Source organism: Thamnophis sirtalis, unplaced genomic scaffold, assembly GCF_051295495.1.
Source record: "Thamnophis sirtalis isolate CommonGarterSnake01/CBP01778 unplaced genomic scaffold, rThaSir2_p1.2 scaffold_9, whole genome shotgun sequence".
NCBI classification, from domain to species: Eukaryota; Metazoa; Chordata; class Lepidosauria; order Squamata; family Natricidae; genus Thamnophis; species Thamnophis sirtalis.
The window spans coordinates 62,235,038-62,255,181 of record NW_028261389.1 but is presented as its reverse complement, the minus strand read 5'-3'; the positions used below and the strand labels follow the sequence as shown (position 1 = coordinate 62,255,181).

Here is a 20,144-nt window from a genome sequence, read left to right as displayed (position 1 = left end):
GCTTTTGGTATTATGGTCAGAGATGGTATTCTGCCGGTTTGGACTGGCTTGTCTGAACCAGTAGTGGAAATCATGGGTAGCTTCACCCACCCACCCCGACTCTATGGCAGCCCATTTAGGCACTTTTTAAAGCCAAAGTGCAGGCACAGATGTGCACACATTCACATTTGTGAACCGGTAGAGAAGGTAAGTGAATAACCATCCCTGATTATGACACAGGTTTTTCAAGAAGTAAGATTTAATCTTATGCATAACCCAGAAGAGATCAATCTGAAATCACAGAGAGTGTATAGGCAGGTAAAATAGTTCACTTTTTAATTATGTTGTATGCAGTATGCTGCACAAATTTAAACAAGAGAAATGGTACTGAATTTCCAGTGGACAGTTGATATATAAATCTAAGAAAGCATAAACATAAAACCGAAACTAATGTGCTAAGAATAATTTTTCTAATCAATTGGCTTATATTTCTGGTTAATTATTAGTTAGGTTAGTTTCTAGTTCCTTCAACATGTGTTTGAAAACACTGTGGCTATCTCTCACTTCCTTTTCATCTTTATTAATTTTAAGGTAATGTTTAAAGATATTTAAGGGCTTTAAGGGCTCCAAGATCACTGTAGATGGGGACTACACCCAAGAAATTAAAAGATGCTTGCTCCTGGGGAGGAAAGCTATGGCAAATCTAGAGAAGTGTGTATAGTCAAGGCTATGATTTTTCCAGTTGCAATGTATGGCAGTGAAAGTTGGACCACAAGAAATACTGAGCAACAAAGAATTGAGGCCTTTGAACTATGGTGCTGGAGAAGACTCCTGTGAGTCCCCTGGACTGCAAGGCAATCAAACTGGTCAGTCCTGCAGGAGATCAACCCTGACTACTCTTTAGAAGGCCAGATCCTGAAGATGAAACTCAAATACTTTGGCCACTTAATGAGAAGGAAGGACTCACTGGAAAGATTGAAGGCAAAAGAAGAAAGGGATGACAGAAAATGAGGTCACTGGATGGAGTCACTGAAGCAGTTGGAGTGAGCTTAAATGGGCTCCAGGGGATGGTAGTGGATGGGTTGGACACGACTTCACAACTAACAACAAATGTTTTAATACTTATTGTTTTAATTTTTAATTTTGTTGTTTTTGTTGACTGTAAGCTGTCTAGAGCAATGTTTCCCAAACTTTTTCTGGCCATGCCCTACCTAAGCATCTCTAAAATCCTGATCCCACCCCCCCACCCCCCGGTGACATATAACTCTTATTTTACTCAAAAAGTGAACTCTACTCGCACAGAGGAAGCCTAAAAGGCCATTACCTTGGTTTAAACAAGGTTCAAATTGCCCCATTGAAAATCAAGCTGCCCACCTGTGGGGCATGGGCCCCATGTTGGGAATTACTGGTCTAGAGATACATCTAGGGGAGATTGCATATTATGTAAATTTGATAAATAATTAATAAATAAGTATCAATGCTTAAATGGGCAAATTAAAAAAAACCCACAAGAATTCTGTTGTTGTCATTAACTCAGTTTTGTAATGTCTATGCTTCAGGTGAACCAAATTGTAATTTTGACTAATGTAAACTGTCACCATTAAGGAACTGCCAAGTGTGAAAGGATTTGGAAACCTGGCATCCACCACATTGCAGACGTAATCCTGGATAAGTCTCTGTCATTGCATGCTGAACATTACAAATTCTAGTTTATCCTTCAGTAGCAAAAAAAATTTTTTAGAAAATGCTTCAGACATGAAAAACCTTTTAGCTAGAAACATAGACAAAAGAAAGCAAAATTTGGCATAGTGTTTATCCCTTCTGCCTCTAATGATTTATAAGCATAATTTTTGGAGCTATATTAACGACCGTTTAGGGTTAACACACAAGAATAAGACTATCACTAGATAAATACTAAATGTTCACCAGCTGTGGCTTGGCAACTACCATTTTCATGCAAATTATATTCAAACTATACAAGAAAAAAATGTAAATTGGTTTCCACCCTGCTGCTCATTATATGTTTATATTGTGATAATTTGTGATGAAGATTTTTCAGTTCTCATACAAATGCTTGGAAGAAATTAGTCAACGTCCTGGTCTTGTGAAAAGAATTAACTTGCATACTAAGATATCTCTCTCTTAGCTGCTGCTACAACACTTACTTTCCTTCTGTTACACACCAGCCACAGTAAGGATCCCGTGCTTGGATGCAAAGGTTACAGGTGGAGTAACTAACACAGTCTTGGACAGGCAAACGAAATACCTAGAAAAGAAACCAATAAGAATATCACAGTAACTTTGAAAAAGAAACCATGAAAAATGATGTTTGCACACAAATGGTATTCCAACAAGACATTTTGTACTCTTAGCTTATCCACAATTTGTCCTGCATTTTCCTTGAATAATTTAACAAAAAAATCTCAGGAACAAACATTCTCCAATACTATTCTAACCCCGGAAGATCAGTATCTTCTGAGCCATCCAATCCAATGAAAGTCCAATGATGGATTGGTTTATACCTACTTAACAACACATTTGTATGATGTAGTATTATGCTGAAAACTACTGCAAAGTTTTTTCCCCTTTTGAAACAATTCTCACTCAATCTGATCTTCTGTGATAAACTGCTTTTGAACCTGGGATTCCATTTAGTTTTAATAACTCCTAGCTAGCAATAAACACCCATCCCTTCCTCATCCTCTGCCCACTGAGCTGCGATATTAGCACAGTAAGTACCACAATTCTATCCTTTATAATGCATAATTGAGAGCTGGGGGGAAGGGAAGGAAGCACTCTCTTGGAACTAGGAGTGCAGGATTAATGGGTACTCCTTCATGTCACGGCAATGATCACTTCTTTCTGTAGAAATGTCAGTACAAGTATGTTGCAGATTGCATTTCACTGGATGCTTATACAACCACAAGGCAGCTGAAATTAATAGTACCACCCAGCCCCTCCCTCCAAGCCTCAAAATGCCACTCAAGAGTTTTTAAAAACTCTCATTGTTCATATAAAAATTCAATGGTCTTTGGGTTCTTCCCCTTTATTTCTTACTTCCAAATTTTCATTAATCAAATTGTTTTCACAAAGTGCCTTAGACACTTGGGATCCTTTGTCGTCAGCCCTCATTAAAAAAAAGTTTAGAACACACTTTGTAAATAATTACAACATACAGTTGTTTATGGGAGTTCTCATGATAATTAGTGAGGGATAGAAGGCTTAACATTTTTGAACCTCACTTCAAATTTGGCTGGGAGGTGAGTGAAGGGTTTCCCCAACACTCAGTCATGATGAGAAATGAATATTATGGTCTATATACATCCTTATTAAAGACACCACTCTGGGAGTCTAATAGGATTTATTTCAAGTCAATGTGCTAAGAATTAGAATGTCATATTTCATAACTGTTAGTCGTATTAAGTTCCTGCAATATCTTCCTTCAAGCAATTTAATATCAAAGAGATGGCTCTTAAGCCATATGACAAAAGCACTCATTTTAAAATCCCAGCACTTTCGAAGCAAATCATTATGAATTTATAACGCAATACAAATTATATATGAATGTATTGATTGAAAAAGTTCAGTACAGATTTTTCCACTGTAAATTTTGCCAATTGTACCTATTTCACAAACAAACTTCTGCTGATTATTCTTAACAGCATTTTCAAGAAATAGGAGGAGGCAGGAAATCTAAGCCATCAAGTGAACAGCAATAATAACTAGTGTGAGTTGTTTTTAATTTAGAAGACTACATTTGAGAACAACCACATCTGGTTAAATAACATGATAAACAAAAACATAAGAGATTGTGGGAATTGATGGTGTGGGTATTCTCCGATTACTACATGAAAATTGGAATAGCGTACAGGAAGAATAAAAGTTTGATTCAAGCTTCTAGCAGCTCCATGGTTTCCATAATATTAACAGAAATGATGTAAAGGTTCCCCTCGCACATATGGGCTAGTCGTTCCTGACTCCAGGGTGCAGTGCTCATCTCCATTTCAAAGCCGAAGAGCCAGCGCTGTCTGAAGATGTCTCCATGGACATGTGGCCGGCATGACTATATGCCAAAGGTGCATGGAACACTGTTACCTTCCCACCAAAGGTGGTTCCTATTTTTTCTACTTGCATTTTTACATGATTTCGAACTGCTAGGTTGGCAGAAGCTGGGACAAGTAACAGGAGCTCACTCCATTACACAGCGCTAGGGATTCAAACTGTCGAACTGCTGACTGAAATGATGTAGCAGGAGCTTAAGAAAATATCTAATGGTTTCTCTATATGATACATACTGGCTTCCTATCTGTATTGTCTGTTTTCCTGTGTCAAACATTCTGATAATTCTTAATATTTTTTTTGTGGGGGGGAGGGTAGTTTTGCACCAAATATTGCATCATTGTTGTTGCTATCTTAACTCTGCTGCAAGATGCATGTCATCTTCTAATGGTACTTCCCAGCTACAGTTGGACAATAAATCACTACAATTATTTGCAACTGAGCCTTGTGGTCCAGTGGTTTTCATAATGGGTTTGAATTAAGGTCAAACCAAATGTTATGTTAGAAATAGATGCTGTGTGTGTGAATTAAAGGAGAGCTATTAATGTTAGTTGTGGAAACAAAATGTGGGAAAAGCGTTCTCTCTGCCAATATAACAGCCATATTCCCTCTGCTGTAAATTTCTTAATACATTTCCCCAAATATCTGACTTTATTTATTTTATTCAAGAATAAAGAAAACTTAACTTGCTTCTCATGCCAGTAAAGGTAAACATGCAATTGCTGTAATTTTCATTTAGCATCACAGTAATTTGTTGATGGCTCATTAAATAGTCCTGCAGATAGGCCCTATGATGCAGAAATACACATTTAACAACACTTTTTATGATCTCATTATTGCTACCAAAGATGTTGTACCTTATCTGTAGTCATCACGTATAGGTTCTCATGGACAGCATCAAGAAGAAGATCCTTTTTAATAGGCTTGTTTTTTTCAATAAGAATGCTGGCATATTCCTTTGCAGGATTTGACAAAGCTGCCTGAAATGCAGATTAGGTATATTATTTTATCTGTTTCCAGTCAAATTAGAATAATGGTTATTCACTTAAAATGTATTTAAATACACACCTTTTGTTAGTTAAAATGATCTAATTAAATAATTTTAAGCAATGAGAAAATATGTTTTTATTTAAATAGTATTGATAACTTTAAATGTTTTTATTCCCAGGACAAATGGAAAGTTTGATTTGCCCTTTTTGTGATGTATTATGAAGCAATATGGTCCAGGCAAGTCAATATATTATCAAACAACTTTCCAATAGTTCCATTTTATTTTTAGCAGATATCTATTAAAGTGTTAAAACCACTATCAGGGTGAGAGTTTATGGTATGTAATTCTAGAATCATGATTTAGACTTTGCTTACAGAATAAGAAATATCGTAGACTTAAAGAAACCATGATTGGTTAAGCAAACCTGCTTAAATCCTGATCAGCAGATAAAAATTAAATCTCTACTTTGATTCTTATATAAAGACATATGAAGACATGTTGAAAATAAAGTTACACCTTATTTACATAAGGGACAGGAGGGAAAGGAGGCTACCTGAGGTCCCAAGTGTTTATTCAAACACATGCATAACAGGATATTAGTATTTGATTAAAAGCTATTTAGTAACTGGATATGGATTTTGGACCAATGTTCCTTTCCTCTTCCCTTATCATGTAGGTCTTAATCATTACAAGACAAATTTGTAAGCAAACTAGGATAAACAAATTATTTGCTTGCCAGCCTCAAATGGAAATTAACTCATAATTGTAAAAATGCTTCTGTGTCACTCCAGAAAATAGTTCGTTAAAATCCACTGTACATATTTTCTGCTGGGTTTTGACCACCACTAAATACTCTGATCCAATGCTTTCCCAATAACAGCTGCTGTAGTCTTTAAGATGCCAGAAAGCTGTTTTTGTTGCAGGAAGCACAGCTACTAAAAATGGAAATAATATTTAAGCATATTTCTAATCCTGGTTAATAGGCCAAACATAATGAACATAAATTAGTTTGCTCATATTGCTATGCCAGTGAACAGATGTCAAGTATCTAAGGGAAGAAGATAAAATGAAAACCTATGATTTAGATCTCATTCACTATTGCATTAGGCCCTGATTTAACCAGAGTCTTTTGAATTAAGCCATGACTAGTCTGGTATATACACTACATTAATCCATAAATGAAATGACAACATTGAATTTCTGCCTAGAGTTCAGCCTTCCTATCACCCTCTTCATCATCATCATCATATTAGCCATTGTCTATCCACTGCAGGATGAAGGCCTCTTTCGTACATCTCCAAAGATACGGTACTGAGCTTTCTTTTGCCAATTTGCCCTACAATATCTGCTGATATCGTCGATCCATCTTGTTTTAGGTCCCTTTCCTGGATGCTTTTTATCAAGTGGGATCCATTCTCTGACTGCTGTGCTCCATTTGCCATCAGCTCTTCTTGCTATTTGTCCCTTTTATGTCTTCCAAAAGGTTTTCTAGATTCGTCAAAAGTTATAATGTCTCCCCCTTCTTAAAAAAAGTTTCAGCAATATTTTAATGCTCAATGTCTAATTTAAGTTTTTTAGAAGCTTAATATACCTGCCCCAACTCTAAAAATCTTCCTAAATCTTCCTGCCAAAAGTCAAGAGATACCCTTTAGGAGTTTTTTTTTTTAAAAAAATCTGAAAAACATAATCAAATATGTTTGGCTAATAAACTAATAGATCGTTGTCTTTTGGGAAAGGTTTTCTTTGAAGGTTGAGTTTGCACTGATTTTAGACTGAAAACTATATTTCAACTGTAGGTGATCCTCACTTAATGTCCATTCATTCAGTGACTGTTTGATATTATGACAGCAGGAAACAAAATGGCTAGTTATGGCTGATCCTGGAAGTTACAGTTGTTACAGTGCCCCATAGTCCTGTGATCAAAATTTGGGTACCTAGCAGTCCTCTTGCATTTATCAATGCAGCATGCATTTGAATTCCTCCATCCAGTTATGTTCTCCCATCCCTACCTTTTAGCCATCCTGCATGCCACTGCTGTTTCCTCTTTGTCCCACAACTTCCCCCAGTTGATCGTTGCTGTCTTCCTCCCCCCAAAGATCAGCTAGGGATGGTGGGTGGTGACAGGCATAAGAAAAAGCAGCAGAGTGTTGAGCAGCCAAAAGGGCAGAGCAGTGTGTGGAGATGACCAGGAAGTTGAAGTGGAGATAACAGCAGTATGAGAGGAGGAGCATATAGTTCTTGCCTTTATGTGTATTGGTGTTCTGACCTAGGCTTCCCAAGATCATGAAGCAGACTCCTCGTTCCGTTAAAACCTCTTTTATTTAGTTTAAAGGGAATTCCTCTCCAGCAAAGCCCCAGCAAACAGTCTTTCTTGAAATTTCACAACTACAGACCTTTATCAGGCTTGGAGAGTTGCCAGGCTGATATCTTCCAAACACCATGCTGTAGCAGCAATTACTTGGCAAGAAGTCAGGAACAGATCTTCACCCTAATGAACTGAACTAATTGTTTCCTGAAAATTTCCCTCCCCTTTTGCTCCTTTTTATTCCCCTATGGGAGGGGCCATTCACCGTCCACCTGTGCCTTTCCTTCTGAGTTGACCCTTTGCTCCTTAGCTGTTACCTTCTTCTGGCAACTCTGCACATGCACACATCGGGAACAGGCTTCAGCTGTTCTTCTGCCCCACTGATACCTGACTCCAAAGGCAGCTGATAACTATTGGTTGGCCCTGGCCCCATCTCTGCCTCCAACACAGAGCCCTCTTTAGAGCCTTCCCCAGAGTCCAGGACTGGCTCATGTTCCTCCCCAACCTCCTCACTTGTCTGAGTCTGCTACCAGTTCTGCTGGCTGCAGGCGGGCCACAACAGTTGGTTAACAACCACTTTATGACAGAAACTGCCCCAAGTAGGATTGTTATGCACAGATTATTATATTCTTGAACTATGAGTTTATGAACTTTAAGCACATCTGAATCAGAGGGAGGAACTAATTTCTGAGTTATATATCAGTATCATAATCTTTTAAACAAGGTACAGAAGGTCCTAGACTTATGACCACGATGGAGCCCAAAATTTTTGTTGTTAAGCAAGACTGTTTCAAAGTGAGCTTCACTCCATTTTACAACCTTTCTTGCCACTGTTAAGGCAGTTGTTAAGTTAGTAACATGGTTGTAAAGTGAATCTGGCTTCATCATTGATTTTGCTTATCAGTGGGTTGCAAAAGGTGATCCGACTCCTGGACACAGTAACCATCATGAAAATGAACCAGTTGCCAAGCCATGTATTTTGATCATGGGAATGGTTGTAAGTGTGAAAAATGGTCATGAGGTTTTTTTTCCAGTGTTATTGTAATGCTGAATTCAGTCATTAAGTGAATGGTTTTAAGTCAAGAACTATCTGTATTGCCTTCTCAGAATTTATCCTTCAAATGCTTTTGGCTTCATTTATTTTACTTAAAAGTCAAACAATCGCTTGGAATAACTTTAGGTCTATAGCCAATTTATGATGGTCATAATTTTAGTATTCTGTCTCATCTAATTTTTAGCATTAAGTTACATAAGAAATTACCTTCAGAATTCTGCCGTCTGATGTTCCAACAAATACTACAGTCTTCCCATTCTCCACAGCAAAGGTCACTGCTGTTAAATTTATCCCTTCCTTTTTGAACACAGGTTCTGCAGAAATTCCTTCTTTGCTTCCCAGAGGATACGGTAAATGTTCAGAGCCACATGGAAAAGTTACACTTGAATTCTAAGAAAGGAAGCATGAATTAGGAATCACAAATTCAAACAAATATTATCCTCTAAACCCTGAAACTAGGATCGATCTGAAAATTCAAGTGTTTCAGAAAAATAGAAAAGCTGCATATTATGACATCTCAGTAAGTTGTGAATTGATCAATAGATTATAAAACTGCATTATGTTCAACAATGTTAACATGCCATTAGAAAGATTGTTCCCCATATGCAGGACCTGTAATCTTTACTCAGGTGCTCTAATGCTGCTGATACACTGCCATTAATATAATCAATATTTTTTTCTCCTATAAAAAATCTATTTGCAGAAGCAACTACTGTCCCTTGATACAGAAACCATGAAGGCATAATAATTCAGCCAACAGGAAGCACTTTTAAATTGGAATTATTTTATTGAAAGGTATTCATGGACGTGTTTAGGTTTGACTGAACTGTGCCTGTTTGAAACCCTTGAATGGCCAGCATAAAAACATAAATGAAATGCAGTTTGAAATAGGGGTCTTTCATATGAAATAATGCCTCAGAAAAAAGAAGATTTTATAAATATTATACAGGATTATCTCTATATGGTAAAAAAAGACACATTTGGGCTTACTAATGATGTTTGAGTCTTGTGGTTTTATCCTATGGATGGGAAACATCAGATGAATGCTCATCTTCCACAGCAACTTAATTATTTCAACTCACCTGGTGCGACGTAGTTTTGCATGGAGCATTTTCTGTTCTGAATGGTTTGTAAAATACATTGCGTGAATCCTTTGTATAACATTTCTCCCTGTTTTCTTCCATTTTTTTGTTGATATCGCTCAAATTATAAACACACATGGCAGACACCAAAGAGTCTTTTTCCATCCTTCTGAAAAGGCCAATGAGCAGCTTGTCCTGGGGTGGGGCCTCAAAAGCTTGTTCTGATGATGCCGGATGAAGTGTTGGGAGTTCTCCATGGACAGAAGCATAGATTGCATTGCTTTGATTAAAAGGGCCAGTGTCATCTTTACACTCCAGGTCCATTTCAAAATAGGAGTGGTAATGTTCATCTTCTTTGCAGAGTCGCCCAATAAGTGTCCTATTTATAGTGGCCTGCCTCTCATTCTGATTGAAAATGAAATAAACAAATTTATTGTCCTCAAAGATATAGAGGAACTGCTGTGAGCTTGAGTAAGGGTACGCTGATTTAATAGCAGCAGGATCAGCGTACAATTCAAAAATCTCTCTCCCATCTCCATTAAAAAGCTGCCGCGTGCTGATTATGACCCCGTTGTCATTCCCCCCATTGCCCTTCCCCACAAACATCATTCGGCCTTTTTTCAAGGAGGTGATCAGCCCCACAGTGGCTACATTCTCATCATTACTTGCAACAAATGATTTCTCCCCACTGCCGGTCTCATAGTAAGTCCTGTTGGAAATATTTTCAAGTTCTCTTATGGAGCATATGCCCCTAAATAGACTCCCACAAACGACTATTCTTTTCTCTTGCGTGTCCACCAACAGTAATTTGTTGTAATTGTCCGTCATTTGTTTGTCAGAGCACTGGCTTTCTTCAATGGGAGGTGTGCACTTTTTGTTATCCAAATGTGGCCCAGTGGTTACTTCAACTATTGAGGGTTTCAAGTCTTTTGTGAGTTGATGCAGGGCATTTACGGCTCCTAAATAGACTGTCCCCGTATCATGGTTCACTGCTAGATGACTAAGTTCTGTCTTACTCTGGAACGTGTCCAATTTCTTTGACCGTAATGCGCAAGAAATGCAGGAGTAGCCCAGGATGCTCAATAACCAAATCCATAAAGCCATTTCTCTGTGGTACCTGATGAGCAAAAATTGGAAAAAAAAAGAGTTTACATTATGAATTCCTCAAATAAAACAAAACACACCTTTGAAAATGAACAAATTGTAAATATGAAAAATACCAAAAATCTAAACTGCAAAGCAGAGATCAATCCATACAACCTTTCTGGTTGTGTGGATTGGTGGCAGTGAGGTGGGGGTGGAGAGGGCAGGGTTTTGCACCAGCTGCCAATTGGGGGTTGGGGATCTTCCCTGTAAGGCATATCATTGTACTCATCAAAACCTTAATTCAGTCTATGAGTGGCTATTTCAGGACATGGTCACAAGATTTGCCACTTTTAAACTACTTAGTCTTAAACAATACAGCCAAGGACAAACAGAGGTAGATGCAAGCATTCTAGCAATAGCAGTAGACTTATATACCGCTTCATAGGCCTTTCAGCCCTCTCTAAGCGGTTTACAGAGAGTCAGCATATTGCCCCCAACAATCTGGGTCCTCATTTTACCCATCTCGGAAGGATGGAAGGCTGAGTCAACCCTGAGCCGGTGAGATTTGAACCGCTGAACTGCTGATCTAGCAGTAGCCTGCAGTGCTGCATTTAACCACTGCGCCACCTTGGCTCATTCTATATTGACTCATCAGTACCTACATTACAATAACATATTAAAGGTAAAAGTAAATGTTCCCCTCACACATATGTGCTAGTTGTTCCTAGGGGCCAGTGTTCATCTCCGTTTCAAAGCCAAAGAGCCAGTGTTGTCCAAAAATGTCTCCATGGTCATGTGGCCGACATGACTAAATGCTGAAGACACACAGAATGTTATTACCTTCCCACCAAAGGTGGTTCATATTTTTCTACTTGCATTTTTATATGCTTTCAAACTGCCAGGTTAGCAGAAGGTGGGACAAGTAACAGGAGCTCACTCCGTTATACGATGCTAGGGATTTGAACCACTGAACTGCCAACCTTTCTGGTCGATAAGCTCAGCGTCTTAGCCACTGAGCCACTACCTCTGTTTGTCTTTTGGCTGTATTGTTTAAATTATTAAAAGGGACTAATTGTTTTAAATTACTTAGACTTACTTTTAGATTATCTTACCCAGTTGGGCAAAGACCAAATCACGGTTTATTGTGTGAAAGCAGTACAAATCAAATAAATCTGAGGCAGGAGGAAGGTATTGTCTTCTCACCCCAGAGATTTTTAAAATTACTTTCTAGTAACAGGCAGCCCATTTTGATTAATTGATAACTTTATAATATCCTTGTCTAATACAAACCTTGTAGAGATTTACAGCTTTAAAACAATGAAAACATACTGAAGTTTTGAAAACTGTATAAAATAACTCATAAAGAAGGCTGGGAGATAGAAAATGATGCTGTCTATTTACACAGTTATATTTCATAATGTCAAAATCATAGCCTAAAATGCATACTAATACAGAACATTTTTTCGTTAATGGGGAAAAAAAACCTGAGGAAATCTCACAAGGTTATTTTTAAGTAAAATCTGAAAGGTGTAAAGAACAATATTTTTTTGTTTTATATAATACATACTTTTTATAATACATACTTTGAAAACAAAACAAAACCGTAAACCTATTTAATGTGAAAGACTCTGAATATTAAAAAGGTAGGGTTGTCACAGAAAATGTCTCCCAGGTTTCCGTCTTTTCTAACATGTAGCAAAGTTAAGTCTGTGACATAATGCCATTCCTGTTGGTATTTTCCCATTACTGACAAAAAGAAAGAAAAAAAACACTGAAGAGAAACTTAGCAGAATGTTACAGTGAGGAAAACGTGGACACAGAACTTCGATCAATGGCAATCATTCTTTGTTTTTAACAAGTGAAGTTCTGCCATTTGCATTCTGCATTTCATCGTTGCTAATTCGCTTCCTGGTTCTATAAAGGAAAAACAAGCAACTCCTTGCATCTCTCATAGGAGGCCCGACTGATTATCTGCAAAACCACTGAAAGAGAAGGAAGTGGGAAACGCTGCCCATTAAGAGAAAATAAAACGATGAATTCTGGAATAATTGGCATTCAGTTAATCTGGTGACTAATCATGGAGGCCACTAGAGAAAACCATATCTTCTCACTCTTTAATTAAAACAGAACTTATTTTTTTCTTGGACTAATAAAGTGCATCCATTAACACTATCCCTTTTTAAAGGTGGTTCGAGAAATTCTGTCATGAAAGGTTAATGCTTTCATGGCTATTTAATTAATTCCTAAAAGAAATAAAACAAAGGTGGCATGCAATTTTTCATTTTTCAGCCCCTTCTTCTGTGCTAAGAGTTAGGGCAAAACTCAATAGAAGCTACATATTTAAGCATGAATCTTCCCTAATCATACAAGTCAATTAAAGAAAGGCACCACTCAGTGAGAACAACTGGGATTTTTTTGCCTGTTCTGTACTATGCATTCAGTGGTGGGCTCCAACTGGTTTAACAACCGGTTCGGTGATTGTGCACCTAACACTCTTGCGTGCAGCATTGAAAATACAGCAATTTGAAGCTCAGCTGCTTTCTTTCTAAGGTAAGTAGAACAGTGGAGGCGCAGAAATATATAGGCTTAAGATACAGAAGGATCTTGACAAAGTTGAACATTGGGAGCTATCTAATAAAATGAAATTCAATGGAGAAAAGAGTAAAGTTCTACGTTTAGGCAAGAAAAAATGAAATGCTCCGGTACAGTATAGGTGGTACCTTGCTCAACAGTAGTCACTGTGAGAGGGATCTTGGACAATCATTTAAATATGAGCCAGCCGTGTGCAGCAGCTGCAAAAAAAGCCAACAGAGTTCTAGGCTACATAAACAGAGGGATAGAATTAAGATCACATGAAGTGTTAATACCACATTAAAATGCCTTGGTAAGGCCACACTTGGAATCCTGCATTCAGTTCTGGTCGCCATGATGTAGAAAAGATGTGGAGACTCTAGAAAGAGTGCAGAGAAGAGCAACAAAGATGATTAGGGGACTGGAGGCTAAAACATATGAAGAACAGTTGCAGGAACTGGGTATGTCTAGTTTAAGAGAAAAAAGGACTAGGGGAGACATAATAGTAGTGTTCCAATATCTCAGGGTTGCCACAAAGAAGAGGGAGTCTAACTATTCTCCAAAGCACCTGAGGGTAGAACAAGAAGCAATGGGTAGAAACTAATCAAGGAGAGAAGCAACTTAGAACTGAGGAGAAATTTCCTGACAGTTAGAACAATTAATCAGTGGAGCAGAATTTTCCTCCAGAAGTTGTGAATGCCCCAACACTGGAAGTCTTTAAGAAGATGTTGGATAGCTATTTGTCTGAAACGGTATAGGGTTTCCTGCCTAGGCAGGGGGTTGGAGTAGAAGACTAATAAGAGCCGAGGTGGCGCAGTGGTTAGGGTGCAGTACTGCAGGCCACTTCAGCTGACTGTTATCTGCAGTTCAGCGGTTCTAATCTCACCGGCTCAAGGTTGACTCAGCCTTCCATACTTCCGAGGTGGGTGAAATGAGGACCCAGACTGTGGGGGCAATATGCTGACTCTGTAAACCGCTTAGAGAGGGCTGAAAGCCCTATGAAGCGGTATATAAGTCTAACTGCTATTGCTATTGCTATTGCTATAAGACCTCCAAGGTCCTTTCCAACTCTGCTATTGTATTGTATTGTAAATCAGCTGTGCTGCACAAATCAACTGAGCTAGAAAGAAGGAAATATAGGACAGGAAAGGGCGGGTGCAAGTGAGTGGGGCTAGCTGATTGTCGGAACTACCAGTTCGCCTGACCGGTCTGAACCGGAAGCAGCCCATCATTGTATATACTCCCCCATTTTCTCTCCCCAGATGCTTTTAGGTCATGCTTTACCAACATGAGTGTCCCATGTGAAAAAAGTAATGCAGACAAAATGACCATAGGATAAAGGCACACGCAAATATGCACTGTATAACCTTGAATTTCTTTTGCTTCAGTTTCTGAGATGTACAGGTCCATAGTTTGGCATTTAAATTGTAGACACAGAAAACAATAATAAATATTGTTGAAATCAAATGACTCCTTTAACTAGAAAATGAGTTTATGCGATCCAATATTTGCCTTCTCTGCAGCCTAGTTTATTCTGATTTCTATCATTTCTGCTCAGCCCATCATCTTCTGAGTTATTTAAATGTATATGGTACACATAAGTTTCGCACATTGAATAGTGAATCTGAACATAAAACAAACATTGAAAGCAGTATACCTGGAAGTCATATATACTTTAAAAGACAATTATCTGTGTTTTTGCATTGATATTCGAGTTTCCAACAATGTCCAGAAAATTTATTGAGCGAGCTCCTGGTTATCTATGATACTTTGCAAAATAACTGGTTTGGGGCTTTAGAGTTGTACTCTTTGTTTATACTGACATTAATTTTTAATTCATAATCAGTTTAATTAAATGAAACATCTTAAAGCCACATTTTTTATTTGGGAAGGTAGTAGTGAAACGTTGCACATTAAAGTCCTGTGATAAGCTTTGGTTAAAATGAATGTAATTAAATTTTTCATATTATCAACCCTCGTCTTCTTGTAGATCTCTTCACCTTTCACTGGTTATTCTATGTTTTGGAAGTCAGCTTATATTGTTCCAATGCCTTCTTAGCTCAGTAATTACTTAAAGCCCAGCTATTTTTATCTGAGCTCTAATTAACAATCAATAAACTTGATTAGTGTACTCACTAGCAACAGCCTACAGTAAAGAACATGCAGAAGCAACCAAAACTCCATCTGCTATTAGAGAACACTAATTTAATAGACATGCAAGACTGGCACATGGCACATAGCCAGCTATGCCGTAATAAAAACAGAAGAAAGGAAATGCTGAGGATTAGTTATAGGAGGAAGAGGAAAAGTCATAGACTCAGTGAGAAGCCACAGAAAATGGAAAGTTGTTTAAGTTTGTTTATTAAATGAGTATAGTCACTGACTATTATATACATTAACATTGCAAAAAGTAGCGGCTTAAAAAAATCTTAATTCAAAACTAACTGCACATGATTTAGTAAATTTTAGTTGATTATTTTCTGCAAACGTTATACTCTCTGATATGGCTTTATTAAAATCAGATAAAAGAAAGCATCTTTTTTTCTTCTTCATCTGAACTTAGCTGAGAATTGTCTACCTTTTTCAATTTATTTCTCTGAGACTTGATAAGTATTATGGGTAATATAAAAGATAACATAGTAACAAGGGCAGACCCTTTGTTTAGCACAGATTTGCTGATATTTACCCTCAATTACAGGGACGTGGTGGCTCAGTGGGTAAGATGCTGAGCCTGTTGACCAGAAAGGTCGGCAGTTCAGCAGTTCAAATATCTAGCACTGCATAACGGAGTGAGCTCCCCTTACTTGTGCCAGCTACTGCCAACCTAGCAGTTCGAAAGCATGTTAAAATGCAAGTAGAAAAAGGGACCAACTTTAGTGGGAAGGCAACAGCATTCCGTGTTCCCACGGAGATGTCTTCAGACAGCATTGGCTCTTCGGCTTTGAAACGGAGATGTGCACCGTCCCCTAGAGTTGGGAACAACTAGCACATATGTGCGAGAGGAACCTTTACCTTTACCTTATCCTCAATTACAGCCTTGATTATACCCTGTAATCTTAAAGTTTTAAATGCTTGGTGAGCTTTACAACTGGTTGTACTGACTTGTCTCTTTTCAAGTTGCATGTGAAACAATGTGCAGAGTTCTGGAAAATGTAGGGAAAGCTTACATTACTAAGCTTTCATTACTACGTTACATTACTAAGTTCAGAGACTTATTGAATCCTACACCGAATCAAGGATTTAAACTTTGCTGATAATAAATATACTTCGGAATACACAAATACGTTTTTCATTACATGAGAATGCAGCAAGATTTATTTTTTAATTTAATTAATTTATTAGGCTCTCTAACAATAGAATCAGTTTGGTGTAGTGTTAAGGAATCAAGGTAAAATCTGAGAGACCATGAACTCTAGTCCTGCCTTAGGCACAAAGTCAGCTGGGTGACCTTGATTCAGTCAGTCTCTCTTAGACCTAGGAAGGAGGCAAATACAATTGATAATTGGCCAAGAAAACTGAGGAGACGTTTCCAAGAGTAATCATTGAGTTGAAGGTGGGTGCATGCATACATACACACACACACACACACACACACACTTTAACATCTTCATAAATGTTCTAGATGAGGGAGTAGAAGGGGAACTCATCAAATTTTTAGGAAACACTAAGCTGACAGGAATAATCAACACTCCAGAAGACAAGCTCAAAATCCAAAAAGATCTCGATAGACTTGAGCACTGGGCCCTATATAATAAAATGAAATTATATGAGATAAAAGTGAGGTTTTTCACTTAGGCAATAAAAACTGTATAGTACCCGTTAGGTGAAACGTGGCTTAATATCAATAACTGTGAAAGGGATCTTGGGAGTCTTAATGGACAATCAATTAAAAGTGAGCTAACAGTGTGCGGCGGCAACCAAAAACGTCAATGCAATTCTAGGCTATATTAACAGAGGAATCGAATCAAGAACATAAGAAGTTCTAGTATTGCTTTATAAAGCCTTAATAAGACCACACTTAGAATAATTCATCCAATTCTGGTCACAACAATATACAAAAAAATATTGAGACTCTGGAAAGAACGTAGAAAAGAGCAGCAAGAATGATTAGGGGGCTGAAGGGTAAAATATATGAAGAATGGTTTCAGGAATTGGGTATGTCTAGTCTAATGAAAAGAAGGACTAGGGGAGACATGATAGCAGTGTTCCAATATTTGAGGGAAATTGAGGCTGAATAAAAATTCCAATAATCATAAATAAGATTTACCATGTCAGGATGGATCTCATCTGGATCTCAAGAGACAGGTGAAAGAGATTCAGTTTTAGTAAGGGTACCTGGACCATGCCATGCAGTGAGATCAATGGGAAGGGAAATGAGATCAGAAAGACTCAACAGTGTCCCACACCAGAGGTCAGTACTTATTAAAATTGCCTTACAGTGTCCTCTGAGGTGATGCAAAATGTTTATTTTATTATTCCTGCCGAATATGATTTAGTAAGCATTAAATCAATGATGGTGAACCTGCTTGGCCTCCACTGCCTCAGAAAATCGTGCAAGAACAAGGCATGCCTTCTCACAGTTTTTGGAGGCTGCAGAGGCTGCACCTGTTAACAGAAAGCAAACACTGCTTGAAAGTAATCACCTCTACCTCAGGCTCACCTTTGGCGCTGCTATTATGTGGCCTAAATGGGGACAGATAGAGAATTGTTTCTATTTTGCTTGGGCTGTGTGTGACATGCCAGCAGAGTCATAGTAGGCATTTTCCAAATGTTTGACTTGCCAAGCCTAAAAGGTTTGCCATCATTGCATGACATAGTAATTCACTTGTGTTTTATAATCCTTGCTTAGATTTTACTTTGTTGCTAATATCCTAATAGTGTTACTTTCAAGATTCATTCATGAAAAAATGTTATTTCAGTTTCTCCAAACTCTGGTAGACAACATATGTAGACACACTCTACACTTAGCTGTATTCCTTGCCTATCTGCTGCAAAGTTTAAATACATTTTTATGATTTATTTCACGTATAAGCTATCTGTGACTTTTCTGGTTCAGTTATTTTGGTCACTGGAGTGATCTTTCTCTTGAGATGCAAAAAAATCTGAATTTTTTCATGCACCTCAAGAGGAAGACAATTCCTCAGCCCTGAAACAATTTACAAAGTCCTTCTTTTGGCCCCAGCAATTCTCATTTCGGGTGAAAGAAGTTTATTATACCTGCTGCCTTTACTGCAGGAGGTAATTCAGAAAGCATTTCAGTTTTCTGCTTCATGGATTCATGTAAATATTGCCCAGATGAAGCACTGTCCCCTCTTTTTTTATATAGAACAATCCATTTGCTTAGATGAGTTTTGAACTCTCAAACATGACAACAGTTACTATTTGCAAATTAATCATGTCTATTCAATACATTTTAATAAATAAAATGATTTCAAAATTTCGGACGAAGGAACATTACAGTAATATGAACATACCCTGCTTACTCCAATCATTGTGTGTCCAATCACACTTGGCCAATAAAGAATTCTAGTCTATTCCATTATCAATATGCACACTGCTGCATGTACAGATATATGCTTGATTTTCTATTTTTTTCCTCATTTTAAAATGGATTGTGTGGATAAAGACTGCAAGTTTGCCAAAGCCACCTTAGGAGCTTCAACATTAAAATTAAGATCTGAACCTGATTTCTCATTTCCAAGCTCAGCTAGGTATGGCACTTTTCTGATTATTTAGTTAGTCCCCTGCATCTGAGCCCCTGTGAAGAAGGACATCACAGAATATAATAAAGCAGGCTCCCTGTTCAAGAGATGAAAGTCCCAAGATGGTAACTTATATTGTTTAATATGAAATACTAGAAATGGATCCATGAGGTTTGTCAAAGCACATATATTAAGTTACTCTGAGAGTCGGATGGGTGGTATCTAAATCTGACATATAAATAAATAAATACATAAATAAATACATAAATAAATTAAAACTGGTGGAATTAAAATTTCTTTATTCTCTGCCTGATACCCAATCTTTCTTTTCTGGCCATATTTAAATTTCCATCCCACAGCGGTGCCAGTTAAAGACGGTTCTCAGAAATCTCACAGAACTGTGAGGTATAAAGGGTCTTTGACACAGAACCTTATTAGTTATGCAGTTCTTTTCAGTTTCAATCTCAAGCTGTGTGCATTCTTTTTTCATCCTCCGAAAACCGTCAAGGCCCCTCATTTGCCCTGTACATCTGTTGGGATTAATTGAATTGCAAAGCATTCTGTTTTGAGAAACCTGTTCTCTTCCTCTACCCATTCACACTCTCCAGGGGCTGGGGTTATTTATTTACAATTCCGTTTAAGTCAAATCCTTCTCAGGAAATCAAATTTGTCAGATTATTACCAATAAATATGCACTATAAAGAGCAATATTCAGTTATAGAGTAAAATATTTTCGAGGAGCAGAAAATACTTTGAAAAAAGAAATGTCAAAGAAGGATACAAAAGGATAGCACACTGCAGGTGTCTTTTCTTACAACAGGAGAAGAAAATGGTTGTTATTAAGAAAGGTAAAATACAATTTGCATGGAAACCATTTTAGATGGCTCCATCACATTGCAGGCACTTTATAAGAAGGTTCATTTTCAACTTTAGGAATAAAAGCCTGAATATTAAGTGTACCAGTTTCATTGACAATAAATTGTAACTTTTAGAATGTCTTCCAAGATGAGACTCCCCCCCCCAAGACAAAGAGCAGCCATTTTTCTTTTTATGACTGAACCAATGTTAAGATCCAAGAACATGATTAGATGTTTTCATTAACAAGCTCAATAGCCAGTGTTTTATAGAATATTGTCTTCCTAAGAGTTCAAACAATAGAAAGGAAAAAAAAAACCTAATGATTTCAGACAATTAAAAGTAAAGGTTCCCCTCACACATAAGTGCTAGTCATTCCTGACTCCGGGGATGGTGCTCATCTCCGTTTCAAAGCCGAAGAGCCAGCGCTGTCCAAAGATATTTCTGTGGTTATGTGGCC

At 37.7% G+C, this 20,144-nt stretch overlaps 1 protein-coding gene across 3 annotated transcripts in view; it reads right to left on the bottom strand.

Moving 5' to 3' along the window:
• Positions 1-20,144, bottom strand: part of PLXNB2 (plexin B2) — a 367,326-nt gene that overhangs the window by 109,412 nt on the left and 237,770 nt on the right. For all 3 annotated transcript variants that reach the window (XM_087722147.1, XM_087722148.1, XM_087722146.1), the window contains 4 exons: positions 9,471-10,587; positions 8,596-8,778; positions 4,896-5,018; positions 2,145-2,245 (listed from right to left, as the gene is read on the bottom strand). In XM_087722147.1, the coding sequence (XP_087578273.1) occupies positions 2,145-2,245; positions 4,896-5,018; positions 8,596-8,778; positions 9,471-10,587 (1,524 nt within the window). The remainder of the gene's footprint in view (positions 1-2,144; positions 2,246-4,895; positions 5,019-8,595; positions 8,779-9,470; positions 10,588-20,144) is intronic.